The sequence below is a fragment of the Salvelinus alpinus genome, chromosome 7 (genome assembly GCF_045679555.1).
Source record: "Salvelinus alpinus chromosome 7, SLU_Salpinus.1, whole genome shotgun sequence".
In the NCBI taxonomy this organism is placed as follows: Eukaryota; Metazoa; Chordata; class Actinopteri; order Salmoniformes; family Salmonidae; genus Salvelinus; species Salvelinus alpinus.
The window spans coordinates 1,484,700-1,508,071 of NC_092092.1; the positions used below are offsets into that span (position 1 = coordinate 1,484,700).

At 44.1% G+C, this 23,372-nt stretch overlaps 1 protein-coding gene across 2 annotated transcripts in view; it reads right to left on the bottom strand.

The window, feature by feature from the left end:
* The window catches only part of parga (poly (ADP-ribose) glycohydrolase a), a 105,185-nt gene extending 85,889 nt beyond the window's left edge, over positions 1–19,296 (bottom strand). The window contains exons 1-8 of one of the 2 annotated variants that reach the window (XM_071408869.1): positions 19,247–19,296; positions 18,870–18,956; positions 18,547–18,653; positions 17,295–18,342; positions 13,842–14,052; positions 10,685–10,807; positions 4,950–5,021; positions 4,227–4,301 (exon numbers count right to left, since the gene is read on the bottom strand). In XM_071408869.1, coding sequence (XP_071264970.1) covers positions 4,227–4,301; positions 4,950–5,021; positions 10,685–10,807; positions 13,842–14,052; positions 17,295–18,342; positions 18,547–18,652 — 1,635 coding nt within the window. In that variant the 5' untranslated portion in view covers position 18,653; positions 18,870–18,956; positions 19,247–19,296. Of the gene's footprint in view, positions 1–4,226; positions 4,302–4,949; positions 5,022–10,684; positions 10,808–13,841; positions 14,053–17,294; positions 18,343–18,546; positions 18,654–18,869 lie in introns of both variants that reach the window. The other variant, XM_071408868.1, reaches the window with a different exon arrangement.
* Positions 19,297–23,372: the final 4,076 nt, after the last annotated feature.

Below are 23,372 nucleotides of genomic sequence, written 5' to 3' on the forward strand. Positions count from 1 at the left end.
AAGCGAGGGGGAGACAAAGCGAGGGGGAGACAAAGCGAGGGGGAGACAAAGCGAGGGGGAGACAAAGCGAGGGGGAGACAAAGCGAGGGGGAGAAAGCGAGGGGGAGACAAAAGAGAGGGAGAGACAAAGCGAGGGAGAGACAAAGCGAGGGGGAGACAAAGCGAGGGGGAGAAAGCGAGGGGGAGACAAAGCGAGGGGGAGACAAAGCGAGGGGGAGACAAAGCGAGGGGGAGACAAAGCGAGGGGGAGACAAAGCGAGGGGGAGACAAAAGAGAGGGAGAGACAAAGCGAGGGAGAGACAAAAGAGAGGGAGAGACAAAGCGAGGGAGAGACAAAAGAGAGGGAGAGAAAGCGAGGGAGAGACAAAAGAGAGGGAGAGACAAAGCGAGGGAGAGACAAAGCGAGGGGGAGACAAAGCGAGGGAGAGACAAAGCGAGGGGGAGACAAAGCGAGGGGGAGACAAAATAGAGGGAGAGACAAAGAGATGAGTAGAGGATGGCGAGTTTGCCACTAGATAAGACAGACAGCCAATAAGGCAGCAACACTGAGTATATCCAGGTCGTCGCTGGGCTGCATGGTCCTGTAAATTATCTATCAAATCACATTTTATTAGTCACCTGTGCCAAATACAACAGGTGTAGAGACCTTACAGTGTAATGCCTACTTACAAGCCCTTAAACCAACAAAGCAGTTAAAAAAATAAAAAATACAGATAAGAATTAGGGAAAAAAAGTAACAAGTAATTAAAGAGCATTAGTAAAATAACAATAGCGAGACTATATACAGGGGTGTACCGGAAACAGAGTCAATGTGCGGGGGCCCCGTCGAGGTAATATATAGATATAGGTAGAGTTATTAAAGTGACTATGCATAGATGATAACAGCAGAGAGTAGCAGCGGTGTATAAGAGGGGGGGGGGGGGGGGGGCAATGCAAATAGTCTGGGCAGCCCTTTGATTAGGTGTTCAGGAGTCTTATGGCTTGGGGGGGGGGAAAGCTGTTTAGAAACCTCTTGGACCTAGACTTGGTGCTCCGGTACCGCTTGCTGTACGGTAGCACAGAGAACAGTCGATGATTAGGGTGGCTGGAGTCTTGCACAATTTTTAGGGTCTTCCTCTCACACCGCCTGGTATAGAGGTCCTGGATGGCAGGACGCTTGGCCCCAGTGATGTACTGGGCCGTTCGCACTACCCTCTGTAGTGCCTTGCGGTCGGAGGCAGAGCAGTTGTAATACCAGGCAGTGATGCAACCAGTCAGGATGCTCTCGATGGTGCAGCTGTAGAACATTTTGAGGATCTGAGGACCCATACCAAATCTTTTCAGTCTCTGAGGGGTAATTGGTTTTGTCGTGCCCTCTTCACGACTGTCTTGGTGTGCTTGTACCATGTACCAAGGAACTTGAATCTCTCAACCTGCTCCACTACAGCCCCGGCGATGAGAATGGGGGCGTGCTCAGTCCTCTTTTTCCTGTAGTCAACAATCATCTCCTTTGTCTTGATCACGTTGAGGGAGAGGTTATTATCCTGGCACCACATGGCCAGGTCTCTGACCTCCTCCCTATTGGCTGTCTCATCGTTGTCGGTGATCAGGCCTACCACTGTTGTGTCGTCAGCAAACTTAATGATGGTGTTGGAGTTGTGCCTGGCCACACATTCATGAGTGAACAGGGAGTACAGGAGGGGACTGAGCACGCACCCCGGAGGGACCCCTGTGTTGAGGATCAGCGTGGTGGATGTGTTATTACCTACCCTTAAGTCCAGGATCGAGTTGCAGAGGGAGGTGTTTAATCCCAGGGGCCTTAGGTTATTGATGAGCTTTCAGAGCACTATGGTGTTGAACGCTGAGCTGTAGTCAATGAATAGCATTCTCACATAGGGGTTCCTTTTGTCCAGGTGGGAAAGGGCAGTGTGGAGTGCAATAGAGATTGCATCATCTGTGGATCTGTTGGGGCGGTATGCAAATTGGAGTGGGTCTAGGGTTTCTGGGAAAATGGTGTTGATGTGAGCCATGACCAGCCTTTCAAAGCACTTCATGGCTACAGACGTGAGCGCTACGGGTCGGTAGTCATTTAGGCAGGTGACCTTAGTGTTCTTGGGACCAGCGACTATGTTGGTCTGCTTAAAACATGTTGGTATTACAGACTCGGACAGGGAGAGATTGAAAATGTCAGTGAAGACACTTGCCAGTTGGTCAGCGCATGCTCGCAGTACACGTCCTGGTAATCCGTCTGGCCCTGCGGCCTTGGGAATGTTGACCTGTTGAAAGGTCTTAATCACATCGAATGCGGAGAGTGTGATCACACAGTCTTCCGGAACAGCCGGTGCTCTCATGCATGTTGTTTCAGTGACATTTGCTTCAAAGCGAGCATAGAAGTAGTCTAGCTCGTCTGGTAGGCTCGTGTCACTGGGCAGCTCTCGGCTGTGCTTCCCCTTGTAGTCTGTAATGGTTTGCAAGCCCTGCCACATCCGACGAGCGTCAGAGCCGGAGTAGTACGATTCGATCTTAGTCCTGCATTGACGCTTTGCCTGTTTGATGGTTCGCCGGAGGGCATAGCGGGATTTCTTATTAGCTTCCAGGTTAGAGTCCGACTCCTTGAAAGCGGCAGCTCTACCCTTTAGCTCAGTGCGGATGTTGCCTGTAATCCATGGCTCCTGGTTGGGGTATGTACGTAGAGTCACTTTGGGGACGACGTCATCCTAGACGCCATTGAGTTTCATTCAGTAAAGAGGCTAGTCCCCAGAGTAAGTTATTCACAATTTACAGAGAATGAATTTAAGCCATAGAATTCTGATATAAACAAAAAAAGTGATTTCGGGCTATAAACCAACCAAATGTATTTATTTGTTTATTAGGATCCCCATGAGCTTTTGCAGAAGCGAATCTTCCTGGGGTCCACACAAAACATGACAATTAACAAAACACTGATAACAGAAAAGACAAGTGACACAAATTTAAAATACAACGATACACAAACAATACAACAACAAAATAATGTGCGTGTCCCCTCACAGTCACAGTCCGTTTCATGAGTTATTTAATCTGTTGTTTTTTTACCAGCAATTTGTAAGACCTAAATATTAGACAGACATTGATAGAGCCCTTATTAAATGTAATGAGTTTGTAACATTTCAACGATAATACACAGCGTCTGCTGTATAACGGTTGCTGTCTTTAGAGAGGTATGCAGATGTAGTCAGATGACTGACTCCGTGTGATTTACACAGCTAAATGTACAGCGTCTGCTGTATAGCGGTTGCTGTCTTTAGAGAGGTATGCAGATGTAGTCAGATGACTGACTCCGTGTGATTTACACAGCTGAGCACCAGACTAGATCACTACAGCCCTGTGCTGTGTCTGAACCAGAGCACCAGACTAGATCACTACAGCCCTGTGCTGTGTCTGAACCAGAGCACCAGACTAGATCACTACAGCCCTGTGCTGTGTCTGAACCAGAGCACCAGACTAGATCACTACAGCCCTGTGTCTGAACCAGAGCACCAGACTAGATCACTACAGCCCTGTGTCTGAACCAGAGCACCAGACTAGATCACTACAGCCCTGTGTCTGAACCAGAGCACCAGACTAGATCACTACAGCCCTGTGTCTGAACCAGAGCACCAGACTAGATCACTACAGCCCTGTGTCTGAACCTAGCACCAGACTAGATCACTACAGCCCTGTGTCTGAACCAGAGCACCAGACTAGATCACTACAGCCCTGTGTCTGAACCAGAGCACCAGACTAGATCACTACAGCCCTGTGTCTGAACCAGAGCACCAGACTAGATCACTACAGCCCTGTGTCTGAACCAGAGCACCAGACTAGATCACTACAGCCCTGTGTCTGAACCAGAGCACCAGACTAGATCACTACAGCCCTGTGTCTGAACCAGAGCACCAGACTAGATCACTACAGCCCTGTGTCTGAACCAGAGCACCAGACTAGATCACTACAGCCCTGTGGTTGATGCCAATCTGACTGGTATATTCATTGATACTAAAAATATGATTAGTTTAATAGTGGTTCTTAAAACCAGATGCTGATTGTGTGTGTGTGTGTGTGTGTGTGTGTGTGTGTGTGTGTGTGTGTGTGTGTGTGTGTGTGTGTGTGTGTTTAACTGATGAGGCCAGAAACGATTTTATTTTTCAGATGTCCTTGAACCCAGACGGTCCACCTGATGACTATAATTTAAGAAGGTCGTTAAATCAATAACATTATTTTCTTACCTTGTTGCAAAACAAATGAAGAGCTGTGAAGTCCCATCTCTTGGCATGAGCAACATTGTACTTCAATATGGCATTCTAAAAATGGGGAAATGCACACCAATAAATGTCATTAATGTCAAATTCAGTACAGGAGGCGCATGCTTTTATTTTTTTGCAGTAAGTATCTTTGCCTTGATATCCGGGATCTTGGTGCCATCTCATGGCCAATTCGGGTAATAACATGTATTATTTATACAATAATGGATTTGATAGTTCCTCTAAAACAGATTTTATAACACAGTGAACATGTATTTGAACACCACATAAAACATCCTCTCTCTTAATAATAACGCTAATAATATCTAATAATGCATTGATGCATCTGATCAACCAATAGATACTGTACATGTTGAATACATTGCTTAATGCTAAATTGTAATTATTTTGCCTCTAATGGCCTATTTATTGCCTTACCTCCCTACTCTTCTACATTTGCACACACTGTACATAGATTTTTCTATTGTGTTTATTGACTGTACGTTTGTTTATGTGTAACTCTGTGTTGTTGTTTTTGGTCGCACTGCTTTGCTTTATCTTGGCCAGGTCGCAGTTGTGAATGAGAACTTGTTCTCAACTGGCCTACCTGGTTAAATAAAGGTGTAATAAAGGTGAAATAAAAACAAATAAAAAAATAAAATTGCTCCACAGTGAACAGACAGAATATCAATTTAGTCATTAACTTACCTTCACATCATGGGAACTGCAAAATTTTCTGTTTAAAGCTTTCTGGATGAGTTCCCACCGTTCCTGCACCTCCTGCAAAACCAGGAAGTTAACCACCACCATCATCATCATCATCCTCCTCCTCCTCCTCCGCCTAATCTTTCCTGATCGTACAGGTCAGGCAGGGGTTAGTGGTCAGTTCTTCCTAAGACATGATATCGATTTGCATCATCACAAAACAAATGCCTTTATTAGTTTCCCTGACTGATTTTATCTGACAGTATACAGTTGAAGTAGGAAGTTTACATACACTTAGGTTGGAGTCATTAAAACTCATTTTTCAACACCTCCACAAATTTCTTGTTAACAAACTATAGTTTTGGCAAGTCGGTTAGGACATCTATTTTGTGCATGACAAGTCATTTTTTCAACAATTGTTTACAGACAGATTCCAGTGGGTCAGAAGTTTACATACACTAAGTTGACTGTGCCTATATACAGCTTGGAAAATTCCAGAAAATTATGTCATGGCTTTAGAAGATTCTGATAGGCTAATTGCCATTATTTGAGTCAATTGGAGGTGTACCTGTGGATGTATTTCAAGGCCCACCATCAAACTCAGTGCACCTATGCTTGACAACATGGTGAAATCAAAAGAAATCAGCCAAGACCTCAGAAAAAAGATTGTAGACCTCCACAAGTCTGGTTCATCCTTGGGAGCAATTTCCAAATGCCTGAAGGTACCACGTTCATCTGTACAAACAACAGTACACAGGTATAAACACCATGGGACCACGCAGCCATCACACCGCTCAGGAAGGAGACGCGTTCTGTCTCCTAGAGATGAACGTACTTTGGTGCGAAAAGTGCAAATCAATCCCAGAACAACAGCAAAGGACCTTGTGAAGATGCTGAAGGAAACAAGTACAAAAGTATCTATATCCACAGTAAAACGAGTACTAAAATCAACATATCCTGAAAGGCCGCTCAGCAAGGAAGAAGCCACTGCTCCAAAACCGCCATAAAAAAGCCAGACTACGCTTTGCAACCGCACATGGGGACAAAGATTGTACATTTTGGAGAAATGTTCTCTGATCTGATGAAACAAAAATAGAACTGTTTGGCCATAATGACCATCGTTATGTTGAGGAAAAAGGGGGCCGCTTGCAAGCTGAAGAACACTATCCCAACCGTGAAGCACGGGGGTGGCGGCATCATGTTGTGGAGGTGCTTTGCTGCAGGAGGGACCGGTGCACTTCACAAAATAGATGGCATCATGAGGTAGGAAAATTATGTGGAAATATTGAAGCAACATCTCAAGACATCAGTCAGGAAGTTAAAAGCTTGGTCACAAATGGATCTTCCAAATGGACAATGACCCTAAGCATACTTCCAAATTTGTGGGAAAATGGCTGAAGAACAACAAAGTCAAGGTATTGGAGTGGCCATCACAAAGTCCTGAACTCAATCCTATAGAAAATTTGTGGGCAGAACTGAAAAAGCGTGTGCGAGCAAGGAGGCCTACAAACCTGACTCAGTTACACCAGCTCTGTCAGGATGAATGGGCCAAAATTCACCCAATTTATTGTGGGAAGCTTGTGGAAGGCTACCCAAAATGTTTGACCCAAGTTGAACAATTTAAAGGCAATGCTACCAAATACTAATTGAGTGTATGTAAACTTCTGACCCACTGGGAATGTGATGAAAGAAATAAAGCTGAAATAAATCACTCTCTCTATTATTATTCTGACATTTCATATTCTTAAAATAAAGTGGTGATCCTAACTGACCTAAAACAGGGGATTTTTACTAGGATTAAATGTCAAGAATTGTGAAAAACGGAGTTTAAATGTATTTGGCTAAGGTGTATGTAAACTTCAGACTTCAACTGTATATATATATAGATATACACACATACATACACACACAACATTTGAACAACTTCCCAAGGAAATAACAAAGTCAATAACTTATTTATTTTATTGTCCCATTGATTTGTTAGAATTACACTGAACCAAAAATATAAGCAAAACATGTAAAGTGTTGGTCCCATGTTTTCATAACGTGCACCTGTTAAAGTAATGGTCTAGTTATGGAAAAGGTGATTCAATTCTCATTATAAACCGTTTGGGTCGAGCCCTGAATGCTGATTGGCTGACAGCCGTGGTATATCAATGAAATAAAAGATCAGAGAAATGCTCCGTACGCACATCAAGCTTATTTCACATTCTACACAAGAAGCTGATTAAACAGCATGATCATTACATATGTGCACCTTGTGCTGGGGACTAGAAAAGGCCACTAAAATGTGCCGTTTTGTCACACAACACAATGCCACAGAAGTTTTAATAGAGCGTGCAATTGGCATGCTGACTGCAGGAATGTCCACCCGAGTTGTTGCCAGAGAATTTAATGTTCATTTCTCTAACATAAACCGGCTCTAACATCGTGTTAAGAGAATTTGGCAGTACGTCCAACCGGCCTCACAACCGCCTACCACGTGTAACCATACTAGCTCCACATGCGGCTTATTCACCTGCAGTATGGTCTGAGACCAGCCACCCGGACAGCTGATGAAAGCGTGTGGGTTTGCACAAGCAAAGGATTTCTGCACAAACTGTCAGAAACCGTCTCAGGGAAGCTCATCTGCGTTCTCGTCGTCCTCACCAGGGTCTTGACCTGACTGCAGTTCGGCGTCGTAACCGACTTCAGGATGGCTACTGGCACGCTGGAGAAATGTGCTCTTCACGGATGAATCCCGGATTCAACTGTACCGTGCAGATGGCAGACAGCGTGTATGGCATTGTGTGGGCGAGTGGGTTGCTGATGTCAACGTTGTGAACAGAGTGCCCCATGGTGGAAATGGGGTTATGGTACGGGCAGGCATAAGCTATGAACAACGAACACAATTGCATTTTATCTATGACAATTTGAACGTCCAGAAATACCATGAGATCCGGAGGCCCATCCATCTGCCGCCATAACTCATGTATCAGCATGATAATGCATGCCGCAAGGATCTGTAAAAAATTCCTAGAAGCTGAAAATTTCCCAGTTGGTCCCCACTTTTCTGCTATAACTGCCTCCACTCTTCTGGGAAGGCATTCCACTAGATGATAGAACGTTAAGGCAGGGACTTGCTTCCATTCAGCCACAAGAGCATTAGTGAGGTCGGGGCAGTGATGTTGAGCGATTAGGCCTGGCTCGCAGTCGGTGTTCCAATTCATCCCAAAAGGTGTTCGATGCGGTTGAGGTCAGGGCTCTGTACAGGCCTGTCAAGTTCTTCCACACCGATCTCAACAAACCATTTCTGCATGGACCTCACTTTGTGGATGGTAGGGCATTGTCATGCTGAAACAGGAAACGGTTTTGTCCAAACTGTTGCCCAAAAGTTGGAAGCACAGAATCGTCTAGAATGTTATAGTATGCCTAAGTGTTAAAATTTCCCTTCACTAAGGGGCCTAGCACGAACAACGGAAAACAACCCCGGGCGTTATTCCTCCTCCACCAAACTTAACAGTTGGCACTATGCATTGGGGCAGGTAGCCTTCTCCTGGCATCTGCCAAACCCAGATTTGTCTGTTGGACTGCCAGATGGTGAAGTGTGATTTATCACCCCAGAAAACACGTTTCCACTGCTCCAGAGTCCAATGGCAGCAAGCTTTACACCACTCCAGCCGACGCTTGGCATTGTGCATGGTGATCTTAGGCCTGTGTGCTGCTGCTCGACCACGGAAACCCATTTCATGAAGCTCCCGACAAACAGTTCCTGTGTCTGACGTTTCTTCCAGAGGCAGTTTGGAACTCATTAGGGATTTGGTGCAAACAAGGACAGATGATTTTGTAAGCGCTGTGCACTTCAGCGGTCCTGTTCTGTGAGATTGTGTGGCCTACCACTTCGTGGCTGAGCCGTTGTTGCTCCTAGACATTTCAACTTCACAATAACAGCACTTACAGATAACTGGGGCAGCTCTAGCAGAGCAGAAATGTGACAAACTGACTTGTTAGAAAGGTGGCATCCTATGACGATGCCATGTTGAAAGTCACTGAGCTCTTCAGTAAGACCATTCAATTGCCAATGTTTGTCTATGGAGATTGCATGGCGGTGTGCTCGATTTTATACACCTGTCAGCAACAGGTGTGGCCGAAATAGACAAATCCACTAATTTGAAGGGGTGTCCACATACTTTCGTACATACAATATTTCTGTTCAGTGTAATTAGAGTGACACAGAGCCTTCAGAAAGTATTCAAACCCCTTGACTTCATCCACATGTTGTTGTGTTACAGCCTGAATTTAAAATAGATCAAATATAGATGTTTGTCGCTGGCCCTACACACAATAACCCATCATGTTTAAAGTGGAATAATGTTTTTGACATTTTTTACAAATTAATACAAAATGAAAAGCTGAAATGTTTTGAGTGAATAAGCATTCAACCCCTTTTGTTATGGCAAGCCTAAATAAGTTCAGGAGTAAAAATTTGCTTCACAAGTTTTTGAATGAGTACCTCATCTCTGTAACCCACACATACAATTATTATCTATAAGGTGCCTCAGTCGAGCAGTGAATTTTAAACACAGATTCAACCAAAGACCAGGGAAGAGAACCTATTGGTAGATTTTAAAAAAAAATCAAAAAGCAGACATTGAATATGCCTTTGAGTATGGTGAAGTTATTAATTACACTAAAAAAGATAAAAAGGCATCCTTCCTAACTCAGTTGCCGGAGAGGAAGGAAACCACTCAGGGATTTCACCATGAGGCCAATGGTAACTTTAAAACAGTTACAGAGTTTAATGGCTGTGATAGGAGAAAACTGAGGATGGATCAACATCATTGTAGTTACTCCACAATATTAACCTAATTGACAGAGTGAAAAGAAGGAAGCCTGTACAGAATATTTTTTTCTCTCCAAAACATGCATCCTGTTTGCAATATGGCAGTAAAATAATACTGCAAAAAATGTGGCTAAGCAATTAACTTTATGTCCTGAATATAAAGTGTTATGTTTGGGGCAAATCCAAATCCAATACAACACATTACTGAGTACCACTCCCCATATTTTCAAGCATAGTGTTGGCTGCATCATGTTATGGGTATGCTTGCAATCATTAAGGACTGGGGAGTTTTTCAGGATAAAAAAGAAACAGAATGGAGCTAAGCACAGGCAAAATCCTAGAGAAAAACCTGGTTCCGTCTACTTTCCACCAGACACTAGGAGATTAATTCACCTTACTAAGAAAATAGTAAATGTTCCTGAGTGGCCGAGTTACAGTTTTGACTTAAATCCGCTTGAAAATCTATGGCAAGACTTGACAATTTTTTGTCTAGCAATTAACAATAACCAATTTGACAGAGCTTGAATAATTTTGAAAAGAATAAATTGGCAAATGTTGTACAATCCAGGTGTGCAAAGCTCTTAAGAGACTTCGCTGCCAAAGGTGATTCTAATGTATTGACTTGGGGGTGTGAATAGTAATGTAAATGAGATATTTCTGATTTATGTCACTTTGACATGATGGGGGGAATTTTGTATTTATTGAATCCATTTTGAATTCAGGCTGTAACAACAAAAAAATGTGAAATAAGTCAAGGGGTATGAATACTTTCTGTAGTCACTGTAGATTAACTCTTTCCCTAATGGTGAGAGATGTCGGCTCGGAGATCACTTGCAAGTTATAAACAACACTTGTAGTTAGTGAGTCCAATTTCAAAACATGACAGTACAACGTGTAACTACGGTATAAGCAGTACCTGATTTCCTACTGGGAATAGGTTGTTCTTTGAACAGGGCATTTTCACATGGACCTCATCCCAGGTGTCTTTGAACTTGTTGGGATAGGGAACAGGAATTTTGCCTGTTTGAAGGAGGTCTGTCTGTTGAAGAGAAAATACAGCATGATGAGTACATGAACGGCATCACCAATGGGAAGTCCTACCATTCGTCCAGATAACCAGACGATGATGATGATGATGATGATGAAGAATCATGTGTTATTTAGTCATTAATAATGCACATTTGTGTTCATCATACTTCACACATCCTTGTGGCGGCAGATAGGTGGTTAGAGACAGGTAGCCTAGTGGTTAGAGACAGGTAGCCTAGTGGTTAGAGACAGGTAGCCTAGTGGTTAGAGACAGGTAGCCTAGTGGTTAGAGGCAGGAAGCCTAGTGGTTAGAGACAGGTAGCCTAGTGGTTAGAGACAGGTAGCCTAGTGGTTAGAGACAGGTAGCCTAGTGGTTAGAGACAGGTAGTCTAGTGGTTAGAGCAGGTAGCCTAGCGGTTAGAGTAGGTAGCCTAGTGGTTAGAGACAGGTAGCCTAGTGGTTAGAGACAGGTAGCCTAGTGGTTAGAGACAGGTAGCCTAGTGGTTAGAGACAGGTAGCCTAGCGGTTAGAGACAGGTAGCCTAGTGGTTAGAGACAGGTAGCCTAGTGGTTAGAGACAGGTAGCCTAGTGGTTAGAGACAGGTAGCCTAGTGGTTAGAGACAGGTAGCCTAGTGGTTAGAGACAGGTAGCCTAGTGGTTAGAGGCAGGTAGCCTAGTGGTTAGAGACAGGTAGCCTAGTGGTTAGAGGCAGGTAGCCTAGTGGTTAGAGACAGGTAGCCTAGTGGTTAGAGACAGGTAGCCTAGCGGTTAGAGACAGGTAGCCTAGCGGTTAGAGACAGGTAGCCTAGCGGTTAGAGACAGGTAGCCTAGCGGTTAGAAACAGGTAGCCTAGTGGTTAGAGCATTGGGCCAGTAACCGAAAGGTTGCTAGATCGAATCCCCAAGCTGACAAGGTAAAAAATAAAAATCTGTCGTTCTGCCCCTGAACAAGACAGTTAACCCACTGTTCCCCGGTAGGCCGTCATTGTAAATAAGAATTTGTTCTTAACTGACTTATTCTAGTTAAAGATAAATATATCCAACACAAATGTTGAGACCAGGACTATTGTGGACTAGCACAAATCAAGGCTTAGACCACAGGTGTCAAACGCATTCTACAGAGGGTGACTAGTACAGTGATCAGATTAGATTCAGCTGCTGGCCAATTTTTTTCTTTAGCGGATGGTCAGGGGGACGGAAAATAATTATAAATCATTTGTAGACTGTAAATTGACCACAAGAAACCCAAACAGATGAAATATTTGACTAAAACAGAATCATTGCTTATATTTGTATATATGATCACATATTATGCATGGGAATACTTAGGAACAGAAGTCCAAAATTCAAATCACTAGGAGCTGATTTTCTTGTGTATTTTGTATTTTCTGTCCAAAAATGTAATTCATTAAATATATATATATATATATATATATTTTTTGCTCAGGAAACTTGGGGGGCCAAATTCACCTCGCAGGCCGCTAGTTGGTGAACCCTGGTCTAATGTCTGCTGGTTCTTACTGTTCACTTGTACCTGGTTGTCTCAGTGATTAGGTAGGGACTCCCCTCACCTGGTTGTCTAGGTCAGTGATTAGGTAGGGACTCCCCTCACCTGGTTGTCTAGGTCAATGATTAGTTAGGAACTCCCCTCACCTGGTTGTCTAGGTCAATGATTAGTTATGAACTCCCCTCACCTGGTTGTCTAGGTCAGTGATTAGGTAGGAACTCTCCTCACCTGGTTGTCTAGGTCAGTGATTAGTTAGGAACTCCCCTCACCTGGTTGTCTAGGTCAGTGATTAGGTAGGGACTCCCCTCACCTGGTTGTCTAGGTCAGTGATTAGGTAGGAACTCTCCTCACCTGGTTGTCTAGGTCAGTGATTAGTTAGGAACTCCCCTCACCTGGTTGTCTAGGTCAGTGATTAGTTAGGAACTCCCCTCACCTGGTTGTCTAGGTCAGTGATTAGTTAGGAACTCCCCTCACCTGGTTGTCTAGGTCAGTGATTAGTTAGGAACTCCCCTCATCTGGTTGTCTAGGTCAGTGATTAGTTAGGAACTCCCCTCACCTGGTTGTCTAGGTCAGTGATTAGTTAGGAACTCCCCTCATCTGGTTGTCTAGGTCAGTGATTAGTTAGGAACTCCCCTCATCTGGTTGTCTAGGTCAGTGATTACTTAGGAACTCCCCTCACCTGGTTGTCTAGGTCAGTGATTAGTTAGGAACTCCCCTCACCTGGTTGTCTAGGTCAGTGATTAGGTAGGAACTCCCCTCACCTGGTTGTCTAGGTCAGTGATTAGTTAGGAACTCCCCTCACCTGGTTGTCTAGGTCAGTGATTAGTTAGGAACTCCCCTCACCTGGTTGTCTAGGTCAGTGATTAGGTAGGAACTCCCCTCACCTGGTTGTCTAGGTCAGTGATTAGTTAGGAACTCCCCTCACCTGGTTGTCTAGGTCAGTGATTAGGTAGGGACTCCCTTCACCTGGTTGTGTAGGTCAGTGATTAGTTAGGGACTCCCCTCACCTGGTTGTCTAGGTCAGTGATTAGTTAGGAACTCCCCTCACCTGGTTGTCTAGGTCAGTGATTAGGTAGGAACTCCCCTCACCTGGTTGTCTAGGTCAGTGATTAGTTAGGAACTCCCCTCACCTGGTTGTCTAGGTCAGTGATTAGGTAGGGACTCCCCTCACCTGATTGTCTAGGTCAGTGATTAGGTAGGAACTCCCCTCACCTGATTGTCTAGGTCAGTGATTAGTTAGGAACTCCCCTCACCTGGTTGTCTAGGTCAATGATTAGTTATGAACTCCCCTCACCTGGTTGTCTAGGTCAGTGATTAGTTAGGAACTCCCCTCTCCTGGTTGTCTAGGTCAGTGATTAGTTAGGAACAAATTGAACACAAATTGAAAAGAAATAACAAAACCACCAGATGCTCAGCCCACCATGGGGTTTGACACCACTGGCTTAGACACCACTGGCGTGGACTAAAGGGGTTTGACACCACTGGCTTAGACTAAAGTATTCAGTTAGTTTTCCAAGGAGCTGCTCCCTCTCTCTCACCCTGATCATGACAGTGTGATGGTCAGGACTATTCCTCAGTGGTGGGAGTGGTCGACCACACTGTGGCATTCTCCTCAGATCACCGATGGGGCTTCCCAGCCACTTGGAATCGTACGGCGGCGACGGCGGAGGGACGTCATCTCTGTCCCCACGTTGTCTCTCACGCGGGACGTCTCCATATCTGTGTTGTTTCTCCGAAGGAGCTTGGGCACTGTCACATTGAAAACAAGAGAAACAACTTTAACACAACACAGAAGAAGAAAAACAATAGGCAATAGATCAACAACATGATACAAGAGCAACATGACTTAAAATAAACATCTTAAGAAGACATCAGAACAATCTAGCTAAAAACGACTGCCTACATCACAATAGACTCCCTTTATGACATCGACTTGATCTCTGTACTGATAGGAAGACATTGGTTCTTCTGTTGCCATGTTTTCTCCACCACTTGTAGAGTCACAACAGCCACCCCAGAGAAGAGCATGTTTCTCTGGCAGTAACAGGAACACAAGAAACTGTCATGATAAAACCTATCGACAAGTTAAAATTGTACGAATGACATTCAAATTAGGCTAGGTGTTCTATTGGTCAGTAGCCTAAGAGTGAAAAACCATAAAGAAACTTTGTGAAGCTTGTGAAACTTTGTGAAGCTTGTGAAGCTTGTGAAACTTGTGAAGCTTGTGAAACTTTGTGAAGCTTGTGAAACTTGTGAAGCTTGTGAAACTTGTGAAGCTTGTGAAACTTGTGAAGCTTGTGAAGCTTGTGAAACTTGTGAAGCTTTGTGAAGCTTGTGAAACTTTGCCCCGAAACAACTTTATTGTTGAAAATACTCATCTGAAAGGGTCAACCAAGAGACACGAGCCGGACGCCAAGTCGACTCATATCCTCACAGATCTTTGCTTACAACCATAACAAGAGTAACCTGCTTAATTACTTACACACAGGCCTAACTAACTTTAAAAAGTCTGAAGTGAAGTATATATATCGGCGTGGATTCCTCATGTCTAGCTCATTGTTAGAAAAACGTTTGGTCCAAATCGGATGTTAGGTACTATATTTATTGAATGTAAATATAGTACCTATAAACTATTCGCAGACCAAATTCACCTCGCAGGACGCTAGTTGGTGAACCCTGGTCTAATGTCTGCTGGTTCTTACTGTTCACTTGTACCTGGTTGTCTCAGTGATTTGGTAGGGACTCCTCACCTGGTTGTCTAGGTCAGTGATTAGGTAGGAACTCCCCTCACCTGGTTGTCTAGGTCAGTGATTAGGTAGGAACTCCCCTCACCTGGTTGTCTAGGTCAGTGATTAGTTAGGAACTCCCCTCACCTGGTTGTCTAGGTCAGTGATTAGTTAGGAACTCCCCTCACCTGGTTGTCTAGGTCAGTGATTAGTTAGGAACTCCCCTCACCTGGTTGTCTAGGTCAGTGATTAGGTAGGAACTCCCCTCACCTGGTTGTCTAGGTCAGTGATTAGTTAGGAACTCCCCTCACCTGGTTGTCTAGGTCAGTGATTAGTTAGGAACTCCCCTCACCTGGTTGTCTAGGTCAGTGATTAGTTAGGAACTCCCCTCACCTGGTTGTCTAGGTCAGTGATTAGTTAGGAACTCCCCTCACCTGGTTGTCTAGGTCAGTGATTAGTTAGGAACTCCCCTCACCTGGTTGTCTTCCCCTCACCTGGTTGTCTAGGTCAGTGATTATAAATACAAATTAATCATATAAATACAAATGTTGTATTAGACCTAGATATTGTGTGCTAGATATTGTGTGCATGTGGTTTTAGTCAATATCAAGCTGCTCTTCTGACAGGCTATTAACTGAAGTTCATGGAAAAAGAGGTGATATTAAATTAATCTGACATGTAGGATATGTGTGATGTTTTAAATGTATGCATTTCAAGTCATTGACTAATGTTCTGTACTATGTCATGTTTCATGTGGACCCCAGGAAGAGTAGCTAATGCTTTTGCAGCGGCTAAAGTGGATCCTAATAAATACCAAAAAATTGCCGATTTGGATGCACTCAATTAGCTTCCTTCCTCAGAGATCAAATTGTATTTTCCACAAATTAGTGTTGCAGGAATGCTAATCTGATCTGTTTCTAACAACAAATGATTCCAGAACAATCTGAGATGGTGGGTGTTGAAAGCCTCGTGTACTTTTTGAGGTGGAACGACCCAGGACACATTCTCAGCTCTCAAAAACTGTCTCGAACTGCTGGTACCACCACTGTCCCCACCTGCTGGTACCACCACTGTCCCCACCTGCTGGTACCACCACTGTCCCCACCTGCTGGTACCACCACTGTCCCCACCTGCTGGTACCACCACTGTCCCCACCTGCTGGTACCACCACTGTCCCCCACCTGCTGGTACCACCACTGTCCTCACCTGCTGGTACCACCACTGTCCTCACCTGCTGGTACCACCACTGTCCTCACCTGCTGGTACCACCACTGTCCTCACCTGCTGGTACCACCACTGTCTTCACCTGCTGGTACCACCACTGTCTTCACCTGCTGGTACCACCACTGTCCCCACCTGCTGGTACCACCACTGTCCCCACCTGCTGGTACCACCACTGTCCTCACCTGCTGGTACCACCACTGTCTTCACCTGCTGGTACCACCACTGTCCCCACCTGCTGGTACCACCACTGTCCCCACCTGCTGGTACCACCACTGTCCCCACCTGCTGGTACCACCACTGTCCCCACCTGCTGGTACCACCACTGTCCCCACCTGCTGGTACCACCACTGTCCCCACCTGCTGGTACCACCACTGTCCCCACCTGCTGGTACCACCACTGTCCCCCACCTGCTGGTACCACCACTGTCCTCACCTGCTGGTACCACCACTGTCCTCACCTGCTGGTACCACCACTGTCCTCACCTGCTGGTACCACCACTGTCCCCACCTGCTGGTACCACCCCTGTCCCCACCTGCTGGTACCACCACTGTCCCCACCTGCTGGTACCACCACTGTCCTCACCTGCTGGTACCACCACTGTCCTCACCTGCTGGTACCACCACTGTCCCCACCTGCTGGTACCACCACTGTCCCCACCTGCTGGTACCATCACTGTCCCCACCTGCTGGTACCACCACTGTCCTCACCTGCTGGTACCACTGTCCTCACCTGCTGGTACCACCACTGTCCCCACCTGCTGGTACCACTGTCCTCACCTGCTGGTACCACCACTGTCCTATCAACCAACATTTGTAATGAAGCCTATACCCTACATGTAATTGAGGATGCTTAGACTATATAATCTTGAGATATGACTTTGTACTATGTCCTTGAATCTAAGATGTGACCTAGTTGCTCTTGCATATTTGAATGTAAAACGCGTGTACCCAGAATTCTGTATTAAATGGGTTACTTCCACTGCACCAGGGACTTCTTTCTCCTGACAAAACTTCTGAAATTATTGGTATTCAATACTGTACCTTGTGGATGGGGCGAAGAAGTCTGTTATTTTTCCTTTATCCTTGGAGGAGGAGGATCTTTCTGTGTCCTGCTGCTTGTCCAGCTCCTTGTTGCTCTGGCTCACGGTCTCCTCCATTTGCTCATCACTGTTCCCTTTAGGATCTGTGGAGACTTCCGAGACCGGCTTGTGATCTGTGGAGACTTCCGAGACCGGCTTGTGATCTGGGGAGACTTCCGAGACCGGCTTGTGATCTGGGGAGACTTCCGAGACCGGCTTGTGATCTGGGGAGACTTCCGAGACCGGCTTGTGATCTGTGGAGACTTCCGAGACCGGCTTGTGATCTGTGGAGACTTCCGAGACCGGCTTGTGATCTGTGGAGACTTCCGAGACCGGCTTGTGATCTGTGGAGACTTCCGAGACCGGCTTGTGATCTGTGGAGACTTCCGAGACCGGCTTGTGATCTGTGGAGACTTCCGAGACCGGCTTGTGATCTGTGGTGACTTGCGAGACCGGCCTGTGATCTGTGGAGACTTGCGAGACCGGCTTGTGATCTGTGGAGACTTCCGAGACAGGCTTGTGATCTGTGGTGACTTGCGAGACAGGCCTGTGATCTGGGGAGACTTGCGAGACAGGCCTGTGATCTGTGATTTCTGAGACAGGCCTGTGATCTGTGGAGACTTGCGAGACGGGCTTGTGATCCTTTAGGCTGTCAGTTGGTGTTAAAGGCGCTGTCTCTTCATCCTCCAGGCCTATAATACTAGAGACAACAGGTTCCTCAGAGTCTGAACTGTGGGTCTGGGCCTCTGTCTCTGTCTCCATAAACTGGATCTTGTGACTGCAGCCAGACTCAGAGCTGTCTGGACTCACCATCTCTACATCTTCCAGTTGTTTTTCAGCAGCTTCAGACATGTCAGAAGCTGGGCTTGTGGTGCTTTGGGAAAGGTTCAACAGCCACTTATCAAGGTTATTCTGTTGGGACTTGGGATTGTTTTCCTGACTGAGAGATGTCGCTTTGGCACCATGCTGCTGCCCCTCCATTGCGTGTAGACTTGCCTCTTTGGAACTTGCTAAGGGAAAGGCCACAAAAGACAAAAGAATGAGAATCAACTTAGATCATAATTAACTTGACTGGTAAGTCATAGGCTACACTCACTATAGGCCTACTGCAAAAACACATCAGACAATCAAACAACTCAAAAACTGAACTGGAGAAAAACCTCCAATCAGATTACATAGAGGATCATTTATCTTCCCTGTTCAGGGAGTGTTACCTTTGAAAGCCAATGAATGAGGGCTCCTTGAGCTGACAGGTGTTTGGAGGCTAACTTCAACCCGCAGTCTCTTTTTAGCAGGCTCCAAGTCTGACAGTGCAGTCATGCTACAAGAGAAAGAGCACCAGAATTAAATAACGTTAGCATCGTTAGAATAGATGGAGGTGTGTTGATAAACCATCTAGCTAACGTTAGCTAGCCATTTCACACGCCCAATTATTTGCTTGTCTATAGTCCATACAATCATAATTGCCAGCTAGCTGTTACCGTGTCTTTGTATTGTAGTTAACTATAAAGAAAAGTGTATTGTTATGCATACTCACAATATAACCTCATTCAGTAATACCACCGAAGCGTTTTGGTAACGATGGTCCCAGAATGGTTTCACACAGAGTCCTCTCCTCAGCAGGCTAGTGAATAATATCATACGGCTTGCAAACATATATGACAGTGGATCTATAGCTAGTTTAACGACACAAAATACATTTTGTATGTACAGCCAGCAGTGAACAAGGTCTAGCTAATTCGCAAAGGTTAGCTAGACACAATTAGCTTCACAGTTTTACGTTGTTGTCATGAGCGTTTTTACTTGGACAACATGTACTAGCTAGCACAACAACATAGTTTTACAGCTGATGTGAGGTTAGGTTAACTCTTAAACCAAAGATATTAAATCAATACGGTTTCGATTGTAACGTACCACAAAACAGACACGTCATCGTCTCAGCAACAAAACAAAATCACTTCCGGGTCACATAATTTTTGAACGTTTCAAAATGTCCCCCACGGTATATTAGAAGAGTGTAAAAAAACTGTACTTATTCATAACACAGTGTCTTCAGAAAGTATTAACACTCCTTGACTTTTTCGACATTATCTTGGGTTACTGCCTGCATTTAATATGTATTTTTAGAAATTAGTAAAACATAAATAAAAGCTGAAATGTCTTGTGTAAATAAGTATTCAAACCCTTAGTAATGGCAAAACCTTAGTTATGGAAAGCCTAAATACGTTCAGGAGTAGAAATGTGGTTAACAAAGTATAATAATAAGTTGCATGGACTCACTCTGTGTGCAATAAGTGTTTAAATGATTTTTGATTGACTAACTAATCTCTGTACACACACACATATAATTATCTGTAAGGTCCCTCAGTTGAGCAGTAAATTTCAAACACAGATTCAACCACAAAGATCATGGAGGTTTTTCAATGCCTCGTAAAGAAGGGCACCTATTGGTGGACATTCAATATCCATTTGAGCATGGTGAAGTTATTAATTACACTTTGGATGGTGTATTAATACACCCAGTCACTACAAAGACACAGGTGTCCTTCTTAACTCAGTTGCAGCAGAGGAAGGAAACCGCTCAGGGATTTCACCACGTGGCCAATCTAAGTAACATAATTTCACCCGTGTGTCAATCTAAGTAACATAATGAAAAACATCGGCATCAAAATCTGTCAGTTTAAACTAGAGATATCTGCACCGTCTGCATCTCGATCCACCACATTTTCCTATGTTGGCCCTCCGCATCTAAAGAAATGTGGCTTGTCACCTAAAACCCTCATAAACCTTTACAAATGCAGAATTGAGAGCATCCTGTTGTGCTGTATCACAGCCTTGTACGGAAACTGCACTGCCCACAACCGCAAGGCTCTACAGAGGTTGGTGAGGTCTGTGCAACGCATCACCGGGGGCAAACTACCTGCCCTCCAGGACACCTACAGCACCCGATGTCACAGGAAGGCCAAAAAAATCATCAAGGACAACAACCACCCGAGCCACAGCCTGTTCACCCCGCTACCATCCAGAAGGCGAGGTCAGTACAGGTGCATCAAAGCTGGGACCGAGAGACTGCAAACAGCTTCTATCTCAAGGCCATGAGACTGTTAAACAGCCGTCACTAACACAGAGAGGCTGCTGCCTACATACAGACTTGAAATCATTGACCACTTTAATAAATGGATCACTAGTCACCTAAATAATGCCACTTTAATAATGTTTACTTATTTTGCATTACCCATCTCATATGTTTTATATTTTATACAATCTATTACATCTTGCCTATGTCGCTCTGTCATTGCTGATCCATATATATATGTTTCTATATTCTTGTTCCATTTCTTTACTTAGATTTGTTGTATTAGCTAGTTGTGTAATTGTTAGATAACATGTTAGATATTGCTACACTGTCGGAATTAGAAGCACAAGCATTTCACTACACGTGCAATAACAACATCTGCCAACCACGTGTATGTGACCAATAACATTTGATTTGATCTGCGGTGGAAGGTGGCCGAGCTACAGCGATATTTGTCAGACCATGAGACATCCCGAAAATCTGTCTTCTCATAAAAAATATCTATAGCGTCTGCACGGTTTGGCCTGCAAACTAATATGACCCCACTAGGTAAAGGGGAGACTCTCACGAGCATGATGGTGTTCTTCCGAGCATGACGGAAGCATGGAGCTAGTTTTATGCCAACAAAAATAAGGGGTTAAATATGTATCCAAAAAAACAAGCTTTCTTACATATCCTAGATATAGGACAGACACTTCAAAACCTTATTCCATTTGATTTATTTTTTGCCATTTATGAATGTGTTATTCAATGCATTTCTATGGCTATAGTAGTAAAGTCCAAATTAAATATTTAATTTAAATATATATATATTACTCTTCATATTTTCAAGCAAGGTGGTGGCTACATTATGTTATGGGTATGCGTGTCATCGGCAAGGACTAGGGAGTATTTTAGGATAAAAAGAGTCGTAATAGAGCTAAGCACAGGCAAAATCCTAGAGGAAAGCCTGGTTCAGTCTGCTTTCCAACAGACACTGGGAGACAAATTCACCTTTTAGCAGGACAATAACTTAAAACGCAAGGCCAAATATACACTGGAGTTGCTCAACAAGACAACGTTGAATGTTCCTGAGTGGCCTAGTTACAGTTTTGACTTACTGTAAATCAGCTTGAAAATCTATGGCAACGCTTGAAAATGGTTTTGTAGTAATGATCAACAACAAACTTGACAGAGCTTGAAGAATTTGAAAAACAATAATATGCTAATATTGTATATTCCAGGTGTGGAGACTTACCCAGAAAGACTCACAGCTGTAATTCCTGCCAAAGCTCATTCTAACATGTATTGACTCGGGGTGTTGAAAACTTAAGTAATCAAGATATATATATTTTTTAAATCCATGTATTTCTTTTCAAATTATAGATTTTTTCCCCCCATTATGACATTACAGAGCATTTTGTGTAGATCGTTGACAAAAAATTACAATTACATCCATTTTAATCCCACTTTGTAACATAACAAAATGTGAAAAAAATCAAGGGGCACTGTAGGCTATATCTAAATGCACTGTAGGCTATATCTAAAGACACTGTAGGCTATATCTGAATGTCACTGTAGGCTATATCTGAAGACACTGTAGGCTATATCTGAAGGCACTGTAGGCTATATCTGAATGCACTGTAGGCTATATCTGAAGGCACTGTAGGCTATATCTGAAGACACTGTAGGCTATATCTGAAGGCACTGTAGGCTATATCTGAAGGCACTGTAGGCTATATCTGAAGGCACTGTAGGCTATATCTGAATGCACTGTAGGCTATATCTGAAAGCACTGTAGGCTATATCTGAAGGCACTGTAGGCTATATCTGAAGGCACTGTAGGCTATATCTGAAGGCACTGTAGGCTATATCTGAATGCACTGTAGGCTATATCTGAAAGCATTGTAGGCTATATCTGAAGGCACTGTAGGCTATATCTGAAGGCACTGTAGGCTATATCTGAAGGCACTGTAGGCTATATCTGAAGGCACTGTAGGCTATATCTGAAAGCACTGTAGGTTATATCTAAAGGCACTGTAGGCTATATCTGAAAGCACTGTAGGCTATATCTAAAGGCACTGTAGACTATATCTAAAGGCACTGTAGGCTATATCTAAAGGCACTGTAGGCTATATCTGAAAGCACTGTAGGCTATATCTGAAAGCACTGTAGGCTATATCTAAATGCACTGTAGGCTATATCTAAAGGCACTGTAGGCTATATCTGAAAGCACTGTAGGCTATATCTAAAGGCACTGTAGGCTATATCTGAAAGCACTGTAGGCTATATCTGAAAGCACTGTAGGCTATATCTAAATGCACTGTAGGCTATATCTAAAGGCACTGTAGGCTATATCTGAAGGCACTGTAGGCTATATCTGAAAGCACTGTAGGCTATATCTGAAGGCACTGTAGGCTATATCTGAAAGCACTGTAGGCTATATCTGAAGGCACTGTAGGCTATATCTGAAAGCACTGTAGGCTATATCTAAAGGCACTGTAGGCTATATCTGTTTCTTTGTGGGCTGTGTGGTTCAGAAAACTGAAAAGCATTGTAGAAACTAGATATATCTAGATATAGCCTTCATATAAGTTACATGGCATTTATTTAAAACAAAAATACATTTTTAGAAACTTAGATATAAACAGACATAGCCTTCGTATAGCCTTCTGTGTATTAGGGAACTTGTGTTTCCCTGCCAATTAGCGAACAGCTGTTTCCCCATCAATGTGTTTGCCACTAAGGTGTTGTTGGGACCGCTTGGGTAAGAAAGCGATGTGGTAGAACCGTTTGTGGGAACATTTCTCGCTGTGGGACTGCAGATACATCTCAAGATGAAAGTACAGGCAACATACTACTCTGTTATTATTTCTTTATTGAGCACAAAGGTCATGTTGCCCTGCTCAGATGTTGCATGGATCAACCACGTCATCGACTGCACCAGATGATGTGGTTAGTAAATAGATTATGTGGTTAGTAAAA